This window comes from Ceratotherium simum, chromosome 29 (assembly GCF_057802395.1).
Source record: "Ceratotherium simum simum isolate JZ-2026a chromosome 29, ASM5780239v1, whole genome shotgun sequence".
Classification (NCBI taxonomy): Eukaryota; Metazoa; Chordata; class Mammalia; order Perissodactyla; family Rhinocerotidae; genus Ceratotherium; species Ceratotherium simum.
Genome location: NC_141928.1, coordinates 3,121,607 through 3,137,258, shown reverse-complemented (window position 1 = coordinate 3,137,258; position 15,652 = coordinate 3,121,607). Strand labels below are relative to the sequence as shown.

General features: G+C 58.1%; 1 protein-coding gene across 3 annotated transcripts in view; it reads left to right on the top strand.

Annotated features, from left to right (window-relative positions):
- Positions 1-223: 223 nt before the first annotated feature.
- COL5A1 (collagen type V alpha 1 chain) overlaps positions 224-15,652 on the top strand; it is a 172,514-nt gene continuing 157,085 nt past the window's right edge. For all 3 annotated transcript variants that reach the window (XM_087418824.1, XM_087418823.1, XM_087418822.1), the window contains exon 1: positions 224-724. In XM_087418824.1, coding sequence (XP_087274950.1) covers positions 607-724 — 118 coding nt within the window. In that variant the 5' untranslated portion in view covers positions 224-606. The remainder of the gene's footprint in view (positions 725-15,652) is intronic.

Sequence of the window (15,652 nt, the reverse complement as noted above, 5' to 3'; positions counted from 1 at the left end):
ACCGGGGCGCCGCCCCCGCCCCACGTCCGCTCCCGCCCCGGGCCGGCCCCTCCGCCGCCGCGACTCGCCGGCTGTCCCCACCCCCTCGCCCGCGGCGCCCAGTGGGAGGCGGGGGCCGGCCCGGCCGAGCCCAGCGCCGGGCTCTGATTTGCTGCGGGCGTCGGGGATCGACAGCTTCTGCGGGTGCCTTCCAGGAGAGAGGGAGGGAGGAACGGGGGGAAAAAGTGCACGGCGCCCAAGGCGAGGTCCGCACTCCTCGTCCCCGCGGCTGGCGCAGGACCTCACTCGAGCGGAGCGCCCACGGGGAGCAGGTCGCGGGGCGGCGGCGGCGAGGAGGAGGCGAGAAGGAGTTGGAGGAGTTGGAGGAGGCGAGGGCGAGCGAGCCGAGCGGGGTCCCGGCCGCCCCGCGGGCCAAGGTCGAGCCCTCCCGCCCGTGGGCGAGCGCGCCAGCCGACCCCTGCCAGAGAGCCACCGCCACAAAGAGAACGGGCCGGCGCCTGCTCCCCATGACTTCCTGAAGTGGTGCCGTCCCCGCCGAGTCCGCTGCCCCGGCCGTGCCCCGCGCCCCCGTGCGTCCCCGCGCGCCCCGACCCGCGCCCCGCCGGCATGGACGTCCACACCCGCTGGAAAGCGCGCAGCCCGCTCCGCCCGGGCGCCCCGCTGCTGTCCCCGCTGCTGCTGCTGCTGCTGCTGCTGCTGTGGGCGCCGCCTCCGAGCCGCGCAGGTAAGGGCGCTGGGGCGCGGGGCGCGGGGCGCGGGGCCGGGCGCGGCTGTCATCCCGGGCGCCGCGCCGGCCGCCTCTGCGCCTGCACAACGTTCCCCTCTCGGCTCTGGAATGCACGGGCCGAGATTCTGAATGCCATTAGTTGGGGGCCCTGGAGAGGGAGACGCGCCAACACAATACCCTACAGGCCAAACGGAGCGGCCAGGTGGGGACTGCGTGTTGGATCAGCCGGAGGGGTTGTCCACGAGGCGGGCAAACTTTGGTCCCCAAACTTTGCGTTCTCTGCCCCCCATCACAAGCGCTCAGCTCTGGCCCACAGCCCTCAGCAGAACTTCCTTTCCTCAAAACCGGGAAGGGTCGCCCCCTAGAGTCACAGTCGGTCAATTCCAGCCGGGGCTCCTGGGGTTGGGGGCCGCTGGGGGGAGTCCCAAATGCTTGAGCCGCCAGCCCAGGACCTCCCCGCAGGCGCCCTCTCTCTCTGCCTCTAGACCACATTGGCTCCCTGCTTTCCCAGGGAACAGAATTTCTTGCAGTCGTGGCCACCTAAGTGCTCAGTGATACTGGGGAGCCCTGGAGAGTGATAGACCAGCGGTGCTCCTAATCCCACGCCAAACCTCCTGACGCCCCTGGGAGGCAGTTTTTCTTGGGTTTGCAACCCTGAGATGGGATTTTTGGAGTGGAGCCAGGAGATGGTCTTGAAGTCGGGGCTGTGAGCGGTTCACATGACGCACAGATGTGGGACTCCTTCTGCCAGAGGTCTGCCCTTAGAAGGAGCCCTCGCCTGTGGGCGGGCTCTGCCAGGCCCGCCCTCCCCTATGCCTGCCTGGATTCCTACAGCTCGGACTCAGCTTCCTGATGGGACAGTGGCTTTTTAAGTGTCACCTTTGGTGGTACCCTTGGGATGGGTCTTCACACACCCTCAGACATCGGAGCCCGAGGCCCTGGAAAGTCCCCAGAGGCCCTATTAACAGGCGGGGAGATTGGGGAGACCAGGCTCAGAGCCACTGGTGCAAGGTCGGGGAAGTGACTGCAGAGAGTTGGAGCAGGGGGCTCAGTGGCCTGCTGGACCAGCGAGCCATCCCGTGAGAAGGCTCCTCTCCGCCGCTGCTCTGCTTCGTAATTTGAAGACATGTGGGAAGAAGCACTTTCCATGTTCCACTTGCCAATTAAGATATTCTTTCCCCTTTTCCTGGCACAGTGAGTGCTTGGTGGACCAGAGAGGGTGAACAGGAGTCAAGAGTGTCCAGCGAGCTGTCAGGGGGTCGGGGGAGGGGAGGAGAGCCTGGGCTGGCCCCTGGGACCTGGGGTCTTATCCCCTGGCTGCCACCAACGTGCCTGTGACCCTGGGATAACTGGCTTTGTGTTTCTCCCTGGGTCATTTGAAGATGGGGGACAGTAGTGGTCACCAGGAAAGTGGTGCGGCTCATGGTGGGGGATGTGGTCAGGGGTCCCCATGGTTGCCCAGGGACTTGGCTCTGTCCCAGATCCTCTGCTGGGCTTTCCTGCAGGAACTCAGCGTGGAATCCTTCAGGGGAGTCGCCACCCCAGAAAGCTGGGGCTGGGTGCTGGCTGGGCAGCACGCAGAGCCTGTGTTCACCCGGGTTTGGAGTTGGCTGTTTGCTCGTCTCCCCATCTCCCCGCCGCCTGTCGCCCCCTTCCCTCTCCGATTTCCTTTCTGAACTGAGGGGCGGCCCCTTGGAAGTAGCAGCCTGGAGTTGGCACAGGGTGGCTGCCTGGACCGTGGCTGTGGAGCTGGATGTTTTGCTTTTGTCAAGAAGACGTTAGAAGCGGGTGAAGAAGCCACTTCTCTGGGCGGGCTGCACAGACCTCTCTCCACCCCCCAGGGTGGGACCGTTTTGAAGTCATCCTCGGTGCATGGCCAGAGGGGCGGCTGTCCACTTGAGGGGCAGCGGAGGCCCCCTCAGCAAGCGCCTGTTCTTCTCTCCATTTTGGGATCCACCAGATGTTTCCCGAGTTTCCTCCAAACATGGCTTTTTCTCCTACCTTCCTCTTGGCCAAGTGTGTGAGGGAACGAAAAGTAAGGTTGCATTTGGGGCCGTTTAACGTCGTAACGGGCGAAGGAGAGTCTGTGAAATGAAACATGACCCCAATATTTGGAAATTGAGGTCATCTCCTCGGCACGTCATTGGTCGGCTCCTGTCACGTGACTGCTTTTTGCAATAATTTGTGGGAAGAGCTCTCCAAGTTTTGTGGCACTTGACAGATACCAAATGGTTAAATTTCCTCTGACTCAATCAAGTTGGCTGGGAAGACATCCTTTTCCATCCTCTTCCCCTCTTCCTCCTCCTCCCCATAAAAGAACAGTCGTGGGAGGAGTTCAGAAGCCGGGCTCCTTCCCTGAAGCCCTCTCCCTCATCTGGTCTAGATCTCAGTGGCCCGAGGGGTTGGAGCTGCTGGGCACTGCCGTGACCACCCGGCAGTGGCCGTGGGCAGCATTTTCTTCCTGGTGCTGAAGCACAAGTGCCTTCTCCAAGGATGTCGCTCCAGGGCTATTCCTGGGGTGCCAGCCAGAGCCTGCCCCATTACCCCACCCTTCAGATATTTCTGGACTCTGACCAGGGCCACGCCCTCAGCCGAGCACAGCTGATGCCTGCCTGCCCCACCCCTGCCTTCTGGCTGTCTGGCCCAGTCTCCTGGCCCTGCCTCCTCCCTGGGTCACAGACATTGCTGGGTGGAGCTGGGGTGTGGGGAACAGATGCCCACTGCCCCCCACCCCCCACTTAATAACAGAGACAGTGAGAGGACCGACCAGTGCCAAGCCCCTGGAGGGTGAAGGATGAGTCACCTCCACCCCCGAGGGACTGTTGCTATGCCCACTGGAGCCCTGGGTTTGCTGGAAGGAGCAGGGCAGGGTACCTGCGCCCCGGGAGACCATCACGGGTGGTGACACTTGTAATGGATTTGCTGGCACTCCCCTGGCCCGTGCTAAGCCCTGTGCCCGTGTCATCTCATTGGACCCTCACATAGGCCTCGGAGGAGGAGATGCTTGGAGAGGCCCAGGAAGTGGGGAGCAGGGACCCCAGATTCTGAGTCTGTCTGGCCTTTGCGCCTGGGCCCTGAGTGAGCTTCTCCCTCCCTCCTGCCCTTGACTTATTGGAGTTCCACCTTTTCGTTTCACATCCCTTTATCATCTCTCCTGTGGGAGAGGCCCAGTGCCCTGAGCTGCATCCCGGCCTGGGATCAGGGAGGTGTTGCATTTGGCCAACACAGTGTTTCCCTGTCTTCCTTCCTTCCTTCCTTCCTTCCTTTGTTCCTTCCTTCCTCCCCCTCCTCCCTCCTCCCCCTCCTCCCTCCTCCCCCTCCTCCCTCCCTCTGCCCTCTCTCCTCCTCCCCGCCTCTCCCTCTCTCCCTCCTCCCTCCCTCCATCTCTGATCTCTCCCTCCTTCCCTCCTATTTTTATTCCTGTGCCTGCATCCCCACCACCCCTTTTCTTTATCAGCCGCTTCACTCCTCTGTGTGACCTGTGGCCTCTGAAGGCTTTGCCTTTGCCCCCGGGGGCCTGGAGGATCGTGGAAAGACAGAGGTGAACGTGGCAGGTTCTCCTTCCAGGCGCTCGCAGTCTGACGGGAGGCACACATGTGGACACTGTTCATTTTCATACCGGCATCCAACCTGGGAGGGTTGGCTCCACTGGGGAGATCTGGGGAAGCTTCCTGGAGGAGGTGATGCTCAACTTGGCCTCCCCCTCCTCTTCTTCCCTTCCTTTTATTCCAGAAATGCACCAAAGTGCCTCCTAGGCAGGTCCTTCCCTCCTTCCTGGCAGGACATTCCAAACTCTGCTCCAGTGTTCTCCCAGCGCTGCTTCGCTTGGCTGGAAAGCCCCTCATTAACTTGGTTGGCGGGGCGTCCCCAGCAGCATGCTAGCCCGGGAATGCTGTGCCAGCAGAAGTGGCTGCTGAGAGAAGCAGGGGTGTCTCCCAGGGGAACAAGTGGGAGACCGGGGCGGGGGGCTTTAACCCGGCGTCTGCCCCGCACGTGAGGCCGGGCTGTGTGGCGAGAGTAATCTGCTCGGTTCTGCAGACAGACTGACAGACGCCGGCAGCCATGGAGGGGGTGTGGGGGCCTCCAGGCACGACTTTGGGTTCCTGTGCTTGGTGACAGGCAGTCGGGTGTGGGAGGGGACAATCCTTGGCAATCCCATTGTTGAACCCAGGGGCAGCGTGGATAGTCGGGAGGCCAGTGCAAACTGAGTTTTTCTGCCTCTGCGAGACGCTTGGGGTCGGCCGGGGGGCCAGTCGCTGGGCCTCAGCTCTCTTCTCTGAGAAATGGGGGGAACCGCATTCCTTGCTTTGAGGGGTGGTTGTGAAGACTGATGGAGGCCGTACGAGGAAACAGCGTTGCGGAAAGCCTGGTGGATAGTATGCACCTGATAAGTGGAGGACCTCATTATGACTGCTGTTTTTGCAAAAAGAAGAAGCTCGGTGTGGCCACAGCCCTCTGTAAATGTGGGTATTCCAGAAGACGCGCAGTAGAGGGGGGCGTGTCTGTCTGAGGAGGCGCTGGTCACTGGTAAGACCCCCGAGGGCTCTGCCGTCCTCAAGCTGAGTCAGTCTAGGCTGCTCCCTTGTTGTCTTTGCCCCCCCCCATCTGCTTGGTGGATCCACTTTCCTATGTCACCTTACAGGGTCGTTGTACAGGTCACATGAGGCAACATACATGAAAATGCCTTTCAGGCCCATTTGAGGGTTGTACACGTGTGTGTGTTTGTATGTGTGTTAGAGCACATGCATGTGTGTGATGTGCGTGTTTGTGTGTGATGTGTCTGTGTGTGTGTTTGTGGGTGGGCACGTGTATGTCAGCGTGCACGTGCACATCCATGCTCACGCACGTGTGTTTACACGGTCTCCCCAGGCGCTTCTGCACGCAGGGCCTGGGGCGTTGGGAGCTCGGGGCAGGTTGCCATGTCTCTCTTTGCCATGACCCGCCCTGCTGGATGGGAGATGAGGAGATGGAACGTGGCCATGGAGCCCGCTGGGCAACCAAGATGTCCTGCTGTGGGGCAAGCTGGGTCCAGCTGGGTCCAATAATTTGATGCGTCTTTTTTTACTCCCAGGAGGGTGATGTTATATTATAGTTTCTGCTTCCCCCTCTCTGTTCTCCCGGATAAGCCACTCATTTGGTGTCAGCACTTTGCCACATGTTGGTTTTAAGATTTCTGGTCTGGCTGGAGATGTGGAGATCTTGAAGGTGGAGCTGCTTGGCCCTTCTCACAGGCAGAGCTGCCCCCCACAGGACGCAGCATGAAGGCCAGGGCCTGGGTGACCGGTAGGGGCGGGCCGCCTGGGTTCAGATCCTGGCTGCACTCCTACCAACTGTGCATTTAACCTCCCCATGCCTCAGTTTCCCTATCTATAAGAAGGGGTCGCTGACATAACTCCTGCAGGATTTTTGTGAGGGCTCGATGTATAACATGTGCAAAGCACAGAGTGAGCCCCTGTGTGAGTCGCTCCCTCTCTCTCCTGTGAACGGTCACACCAGTGCCTCCCTCCCGGGTAAGCACGAGAAAGGTGACACAGAAGGTGTTCCCTGGGGAGTTTCTCGGATCACTCGCTGCGACTTCTGCGGTTCCGAGCCCGTGCATGGAGGGCAGTCATGGGGCCTGCCGTGTTCAGCACGCCCCTCCCCTTCCTCCTCAGGCCACCCCCACTTTACAAGGGGGAATTGGGGTCCAGAGATGGGAATGGACCTGCCCACATCCCACCTCAAGGACTCTGGTCTTCTGCCTCCACGACATGACCGTGGGTGACGGCTGCTGTGCTGGAAGGGTGTGTTCTGGGGGTGGTTGCAGCCGCAGGCTTTGCCAACTCAGACGCTGTTTCTGCCCCAGCTGGCCCCAGGAGGCTGGAGGGAAGTTTGTAAAATGAATGAATGCGAGTTGGATGCGTGTGGGTGCTGGTGTGGGTGATGGGGGCCACTTTGTGTTATATATGGCACATATTCTGAGCTGTCATCCCATCAGCTTCGACTCACCCAGTAGTTTTTCTGGCAGATTCCCAACCTAAGTAATAACCCTACATTAGGAGTAAATGTCGCCACTCTTTGGTGACTCAGACCTAAGAAATGGAACCACAGTCTGACCCACTTTCTCCAGATTTCATTATATAGACCTCCAGGGGCAGGAGCCCAGCGGTTTCCTGTGATGTCTCTGTGCATGAAGTGGAGGGTGCCTTCATCCTCTGTTTCCTAGACCTGTGTTCTTTGGGGGGAATCCACTCTTCTGTTCTGGTCTTTCCTTGGCAATAGGGATTCTGATGATTTCTTTATTTTTTAAATAAATGGCACAAAATGACATCACAATGTGTGTGTGTAGTGGGAGTGATTTAAATGTAAAACCTCTGAGCCAGCCTTGATGGTCTAGTGGTTAAGGTTTGGTGGCCCGCGTTCGTCTCCTGGTCGAGGAACTGCATCACCCGTCTGTCAGTTGCCATGCAGTGGTGGCAGCTCACGTAGAAGAACTAGAAGGACTTACAGCCAGGAGATACAACTATGCACTGGGGCTTTGGGGAGAAGGAAAAAAAAATAAATATAAAAACTCTGACGCCTGCATTGGAAAAATGGTGATCCGACAATGAAAAAGAGTGAGCGTTTTAACTTAAAAGGAAGGTGGGAAGTGATGGTCTTCCCTGCTGCTGGCGGGGTATCTGAGAGGGGCGCTGTGCACTGAGCGATGAGCACGGTGGAGTTCCTTGTAGTGGCTGCAGACGGAATGCGGGAGAGGCTGGCCCTTGCGTGGAGAAATCGGGAGTGACAGTGGCTATGCTTGAAGCGTTTGCAGACCCCTAACGCGAGTCAGACCTGGGCCGGGAGGGGGCCGCAGGTGCACGGCTGAGCAATAGGGGAGCCATCCTGTCCTACATGAGCTTCCTGTGCAGGGTGGGCGTCAGACCCCTGAACAGGGGATTGTATCCTGTGCAAGTGGCAGTAGTGAAACCAGCCAATAGGGTGCGGCCACGGCCAATCAGAGGGAGGCACCTGTTAGCTGCAATGGGGCACCAGCCAATCATAGCGAGGCACCTGCCAGTTGCAATGGAGTGCCAGCCAATCAGAGGGAGGCGCCTGTGGCACCAGCCAATTAGAGACCAGCCTGCTTTGCCAGGGCCTGCGGCTTTTGGACAAGCCTCCCCTGGGCAAGTTTGAAGGGAGATGTCCCTTGGTGGACGCAGATGGCACCTTCTCGTGTGTTCTCCATATTTAGCTGGACGCTGCTTTGGGGTGTTACCTGTGGAGCCCCCGTGACCCCTACAGCAGCCCTGGGCTGGGTGGGGTTGGCCCCATCCTGCAGATGTGCACATGGAGGTTCTGCGAGCCCAGCGGGCACACGGAGTGCCAGCATCCTCCGCCTCCCAGTGAGAAGCACGCCCCCTTTTTGGTGTAGGTCATTGTCGTATATGCTGATATAAGTTGCCATTTGCAAAGCCTGGTGAGCGGGGCTTCGGCAGCTTCTGGCTTTTGTTTGCTGGGGGAGAATCCCATGGCAGCCAGGGGCCTTGTGCTTTTGAGAGAGGAACATGGCCCCCCACCAATGGTGAGTAGCCTGGGCACCTCTGCCTTGGTTTGCGTGTAGACGTGGCTTTCCTTCTGAGTAGAGAGAGTCGTGGCATCCTAGTTGGCTTTTTTTTTTCCTGAGGAAGATTGGTCCTGAGCTAACATCTGTTGCCAATCTTCCTCTTTTTGGTTGAGGAAGATTGTCCCTGAGCTAACATCTGTGCCCATCTTCCTCTATTTTGTATGTGGGATGCCGCCACAGCATGGCTTGATGAGTGGTGTGTAGGTCTGTGCCTGGGATTGGAACCTGCGAACCCCGGGCTGCTGAAGTTACGTGTAACTTACACGTAACCACTACACCACCAGGCCGGCCCCCCCAGTTGGTTTTATGCAAAGAAGGAGAAAGGGACACTGCATCTTCTCATACCTTTAAGACTACAGATATCCACATTGAGAAGGCAGAGACGAAAAGACGGGGCAAAGCAGGAAGGAAGTGCAGAGAACAGTGTGGGGGGAGGCTAGTGCTCTCTCAGGATTATCCTCCCTCACCTGAAACAGGCAGACTGCAGGCATTCTCAACCCGGCGCGACTCTGCCCCTGGGGTCACGTGGCAATATCTGGGAGTGCTTTTTGATGGTCACAGCTGGGAGGGCGGGGGTGCTGCTGGCATCCAGTGGCTCGAGGCCGGGGATGCTGCCCAACGTCGTACAGTGCACAGGGCAGCCCCCACCACAAAGAATTATCCAGCCCAAATGTCAGTGGTGCTGATTTCATGAAGCCTGGGGTAGAGGAGAAGAGGAGATTTTGTGGCCCTTCTCCCCTGGCCTATAATGGTGGTGGCTCACTTAGGTAGGAGGGAGGGTCTGTTGCTCAGCCTGGGTCCTGGGTTTTTCTTTATGGTGTAGACCAGTGGTTCTCAAACTTCCCCATGCATCAGAATTCTCTGGAGGGCTTGTTGAGGCACAGATTGTTGGGCCCTCCCCCCACCCCCAAGTTTCTGACTCAGGGGCCTGGGGTGGGCCCGGGAAACTGCATTTTTAGTGAGTTCCCAGACCATGCTGACACTGAGGGTCCAGGGACCACACTTTGAAAACCAAGGTTCAAGGTTCAGTGTCCTTGATCCAAGTTGGTTGTGTTTCTGCATAAATGATGTGGGGTGGTGGGGCACCCCCAAGGGGAGGAGTGCCAGGAGGGAAGAGAGGAAGAGGCAGATGCCCCCCAGATCCTCCCCCTTCCTTTCTGGTGGCCCCACCTTCAAGAACCAGTGATGCTGTGGTCTTCCTCCCCTGCCCAGGGAGTGAACTCACTCTTCTCCAACGGAAGACGCTGTTCTTCTCTGCAGTAATGGAATAGGGAGCAGGGAGACTGGGAGGTGGGGAAAGCCAGCTTCAAGAGGAGAGGTTTACCATGGGCTTGGCTCTGAGGGTGTTATTATTATTGCTGTTGATGTTGTTAGGGGAAATGTCAAACGCAGCACAGCAGGTCCCCACTATCCACACGAGTTTGACCAGGATCAGCCCTCGGCTGACCTCACGCCACCCAGCCCCCACCCCTCCCCTCTACCCCGATCACCTTGAAGCACATCCCTGACATCAAGTCACATGCAGATCTCCATTGTGTTCACAGCTGGAGACTCTGCCCAGCACGTTAAGTGCGTGCACTTCCATCTTTGTGACATGTCAGCGTCGGGGGAGAATGAGCATCCCCACTGAGGGACAGAGATGGAGCTCAGAAAAGTTCAGTGCTCTGAGCTGGGAAGGGTGGAGAGCCGCCGATTCAATTGATTCAATTCCCAGGCCCTCAGCTCTCTGGGAGCCGAGAGGGCAGGGCCTTCGCCTCTTAGCCATCCTTGTGTGTCTGGGCTCAGAGCAGGTGCAGAGGCACCTAGGAGCACCTCTCTGAGCCTCAGTTTCCCCATCTGTGGAATGGGCATAAAAATAATACCTGTCTCGGAGGCCGGCTGGGAGGCTGTGTAAATTGCTCTGGGCTCTCACAGTGCTGGGTCCTGTCATTATTACTGTTGTGTTAAAGGCATGACTTTGGCACGGGGCCTGCGTGTCGGTGGTCTTCGGGAGCTCACTCATGCCACGTGCAAGCTGCTTGGGGCTTGTTAAGGTGGACAGGAGAGAACTCAGGGACCATCCTTCTGTGGCCTCTTTAGACCCAAGGAAGACATGGGCGGGGCTCATGGGGCAGGCTCCAGACTCTTCCGCCAGCTCCAGCCCCTGAGTGGGACACTCCTGAGACGCGAGGACACCCTCGCAGTCTGCTGTTGGGAGGGCCTGTGATACACCGGGTGAACTGCCAGTGCGTGGCTTGACCACAATGAGGAGTCCCCGCCCGCTCGGAGCTGGGCGGCTCCGTGTCCCCGGGGGGACCCAGGCTGCTGTTGAGGGCTATCCGGGGCCAAGCAGCAGAGAGGACAACGTGTCGCCAGGCTTGGCTCAGCCCGAAGGCTCTGGGTGAGGGCCAGAGAGAGACGAGGGGCCTGTGGGGCGCCCTGTGCTGGGGGCCAGGCTGCCTGTGCACTGTCATTTCAGCTGTAGCAGGGGCTCCCCCACCCCCCAGGAATGTCCCGGCCCTGAGGGCTGGTCCCAAGACAGCAGCTTTGCCGGCATTCTGTGGAGGGTTGGAGTTCTCTGGGTCTGGGACCCCGGCCTGGGGTTGCCTGGTGCTTTCTGGGATTGACTGGGAGCAAAGGAAGCGGCGAGCAAGTCCGGTTCCCTGCAAGGTAGGGCTTTAAGGGGGCTCAGCAAGGGATCCCTGAAGACGAGAGCCAGAAGATGGGGCCTGGGCCCCCGCCACAGCGAGCTTCAGTCGCCACAGAGCCCGCCTCACAGATTTGGGTTCCAGGGTCTGGGTGGAGCCTGGGGCCTGTCCCTTGAATCTTGGTGCCAGTGGCCAGTTGAAGGCGCTTTGGGAAAGACTGGGCACAGCAGACAGGAGGTCTGTTCCTCCTTCTGGCCCTCCCTTTCCCTGCGTGGGGCAGCCCCCCTCGCCAGTGCACAGTCAGTCACTCCTGTGACTGTTGAAAGGACAGCTCAGCAGATGAGGACGGGACGCAGTGAAGCGTCTGCGCAGCCAAGAAGACGGCGGCTTTGGAGGCCGCGAGAGCAGGGCTGGAGCCCTGGCTGTGTGTCCTGGAGCACTCTACCTAACCTCTCTGATCTGAGTTATCTTATCTGCAAATTGGAGGGAAGACCACTACCTGGAAGGGCAGCTCTGAGGATTAAAGGAGGTGACCTGTGGACGTAACACCCACGGCGGGGTGCTCGATGCAGGATAGCAGGTGCTAGAACCATGTTAATAACAATTGCCATTATCTTTATCATTGTAGTTATTACTACATAATAATAATTGTTATCTGTTGTTGTTGCTGTGTTACGTGGTTGTTATTATTACTGGCGGAGCTCAGGGAGGCGGCAGCTGTGGTTTCTATAGCGGGTGAAAGTGGGGTAGAGAGAGTGTAGCTGCTGCCTGCAGGTGGGGCTGCGCTGGAGCTCAGAGGAGGCTGAACGGTTAGTGCGAAGGGCCCAGCTAGTGACTTGGGGGGCGAGTCCAGGGGTGGTGGGGGTGACTTTTACAGATAGTGCCCCCGGGAGGGGGACACTGTGGAACCTTCCGCTGTGTGTATCACCGGGGGGCAGCTGCAGGTGCATTTCCTTTGCCCGGGAGTGAGGCCCTGACAGTGGGCATGCCCAGGCTCCCGGGGAAGGAATCGGTGTCCTACCAGGAGGGCTCACGGAGTCGGTGGTCTGGCCTCTGCTCATGGGGTTGTTTTGCAGTTGAATAAACTCAGACCTAGAGGATGTGGGGTTCCCGGGGTCACAGGCTGGGAAATGGGGCGAGCAGGCCCTGGTGTCAGGCCCTGGGCGGGTTTCGGTGCCCATTGGTGGCCGTGCCTGGTGTCCTGCGGCCAGGAAGGGAACCCAGTGGTCTTGGGGATGGTGTTGGGCCTTGCAGATTTGTTCTGAGACTCACGCCTGGGGGGATCTCAGGGCTTCTGTCTCAGGCTTCCTCTGTCCAGGGCAGAGTTGGTGACCATCATCTGCCAGAGACCTCAGGTCAGGGAGCTTACTCCGCTGCAGGCAGATGGCACCCAGACCAGAAAGTGCTGCAACCTGGCCTCCAGAGCCCCTGGTTTAACCTTTATTACACAACACACGGGCTTGTGCACTTCTTAAAGCTTCCTTGCTCACTAGAAATAAGATGAAGCTGCTCTAAAGTGGAGACGCTCTCTCTTTTTCCTTTTCATGCCTCCCCATCTCTTCAGTGCCACTGGAACTGTCATGGGGAGGAGGGTGCCGGGGCCAGTGCAAGCCAGGCCTGAACTGGGTCCCCGGGTCAGAACCAGCCTGTCCTCACACGCCCTGCAGCGCCACAGCCCCCTCCGTGGGGACGGGCTCCCTCCACCCTTCCTGGGGCCAGGGCCTGTCCGATTACAAACAGCTGCCTGGCCGCGAGCAGGGTTTATAGACTCGGGGGAGGGCTGTCGGCCAAGGGCTGGAAGGCACATGGAGGGTTTTCTGCCCCCTAGAGAGCTGGAAGAAGGGGCAGGCGGTTGGCTTGACCATCTTGCAGGCTCTCGGGCCACCTACCGCTCTGTGATCCGGTGGAGGTCAGCTGAGGGATGGCCAGGCTCTGGGCCTGGGGGCTGAGGGGCAGCTGGGCTCTAAGCCGGCCCTGGGGTCCCAACACTCTCTGAGGCCCCTCCTGAGTCCGACAACCGAAGTGTGAGTTAAGGTAGAAAGAGCATGTGACACGGGAGGCAGGAGTGTTTGCCTGAGAATTTTCTCTGAGGTAAAGAGTAAGATTCTTCCTTTTATGCCTTATCCGAAGTGCGTTCACTTTTGTTTTATCCTGATGACATCTTCCCAAGGTAACAGGCATCACTCCCGTTTTACAGGCAGGAGACCTGAGGCCCACAGAAGCCCCATAGCTAGTAAGTAGCAGAGTTGGAGCCTTTAAAATAGCATTTGAGTTCTGGAAATGTGACTTTGTCCAGGCTCTTGGGAACAGGCCTGATGCTTAGAGTCAGGGCCTGCAGAGAGCAGACATCACAGCCAGGCGGGGTTTCGGCCCCGTCGGAGGCCCGGTCACTTTTTACTTTATCTCTGGGGTCTTCATGCCAGCAGCAGGGGGCTGAGAGCAGAGGAGGTTGGTGAGACCTGGTGACTGCCATCTATGACTTCCCTGCCCTCCGTCTCCTCGGGCCCCGGGGGGTGGCGGGGGCAGGGCCTGGCTTCAGGAGGAAGCAGTCCTGTGGTCCCTGTCATCCAGCGCCCACTTTCCAGAGCCGCCCTGAGTCCTGGACCCCACAGTGTCCTCCTCGTGCTTCTGGGATGAGATCTACAGGATTAGATCTTGAGCCCTGTGTTCAGCTGTGAGCAGAGCGTTTCTCTTAAGGGGATGAGCTGCCCTGATCTGACTCATCTTTTCTGTTTTAGTAGGAAGGAAAGAGTGATAGATGGGAGAGGATTATAGCCAGGTAGGTCTCGCCTGTTTAACATCACTTGACATACGATGAAAGAGGCACGTGGGGACCTGTGCCAGCAAGCCCAGGTTGTAAGAGATAAGGGTGGGAAACGCTGTAAGCAGCTTCCCCTCTGAGGGCAGGGTGGGGGTTGAGCAATCCATCAGACGTTCCAAGAGTTAAGCTGGTTTAGCTTAGCCGTAACCTCTTCTGGGTCAGGGCAGCTGGACCAGGACATGATCCACATCTTTAAACCATCAGCATTTCAGAAAAGAAAAATAAAAAACCCTGAGAGAAGCAATGCCCAGAGGCCTGATTTCTGAGCCCGCCCTTGATTTTATTAGCAAAATGTTCATGATGTGTCCAGAAAGCCAGGGAGAGTCCGCAGGCTCACCAAGGAGCAGGCTCGAAAGAGTTCTCTTGGTTTGCCCTTAAAATGGATCACGAGTCCTAGAGAATGGTCAGATCCTTCAGAAATTTTGCCACTTGGGTAGCCCACCTACCCCACTGCACGACCCAGACACATTCTACTGGGAAAAGTTAGGGAATTTCAGTTTATTTTGAAACCAAAGGAGTAAGGCTTATCCTGCCTATGTGGTTTTAGGTGTTTCTAGTTGTGGGTCAGGTCATTAGGCAGAATTTGCAGTCAACAGTGGAGAAGCAGATCCTAGTTCACCATGTGACACGGAGGCCTCAAATTTCAAGACTAAGGATGGGAGTGGTCCCCCTAGAGGCCAGAGGGGGTATTGCACCCCAGCTCCACTAGACGTAGTGAAGACCTAGGCCTGGCTGGGGTCCCTGGTGCTGCAATGCTCTTGTGGTGCGACCTCAAAAACGTCATCTTTCTTCCGTGCCTCAGTTTCTTCATGTGTAAATGGCGCTGATGATGTCTTCCTCGTAGGTTTGTGGCGAGACGTTAAGGAGGCACAGTCAGACCTCCAGGAAGCAGGCGAGGGTTCCCGGGGTCTTTGTCACATCTCACGGGAGGGAGGAGGGAGGGGGAGGGAGGGGCTCAGTAAACAGTTGTGGAGCTGAGCCGAGAGAGCTGTGTGAACTCCGAGGGTGTCGGCCGACACGTTTTGAGCTGGCTCTCCGAGGTAGGGTGGGCGGAGTGAGGAGGCCTGGGCTCTTCTGGGGGAGGATGGGGGGTACCTCACTGTCTGGCAGAGGTGGGTGTTCTGGGCTTGCTGTCCCGAGGAGGCTGGGGGAGAGAGAAAGCTGAGGATTTGCCCAGGGTGGCTCTGGAGTTGGGTCGGCAGGTGGCTCAGTGCAGGGAACGTGCCCAGCAGTGTTTGCTGGAGTGGAGTCTGTGGGCTCAGGGCTCTGCTGGGTTGTCCTATGCTGACATTAGTCTGGACTCAGTGATGTGCTGCCATGCTTCACATAGCGATCTGAGCCACCCCAGTCTCTCATGGGGTCCCCATGCAAATGACCAGTTAGCAGCAGGGTGTGTGTGTGTGTGTGAGTGACGTGTACCTAAGCAGGTGTGATCACGCATCTTCCTGGTGTCTCCGGTCCCCTGGGCACATGGCCGGCTGATGCACTGAATGTCTCCTGTGTGCTGGATGCTTCCCACGCAGGATTTTCACTCCACCTGGCAGCCCCGTGAGGTCAGTATTGTGAGGGTTCGTCCTGGTGACTCAGCTACGGGACAGACCTGAGATTTGAACGTGGCTGTCTGCAACTCTCGAGCCTCTCTCTGCAGCCCCCAGGCCACCTCCTCCTGCCACCTTTCATCCCCCTCCATCTTCTTGGTAGTTTTCTCAGCTGTTACCTTGCTCCTTGGCTGTAATCTCTCCAGATGAATCTTTCCAGGTCCTGTAATTCCAGGATCAATCATCTTACCCTATAAATAACTTCTAGAAACTCTTTCAGCCAGGTTTTGGAATTCTTTAAATACCGTCAGCTTCTGACTGCTCGTCTTCAGACCACTTCTTCACTTCCAAGCC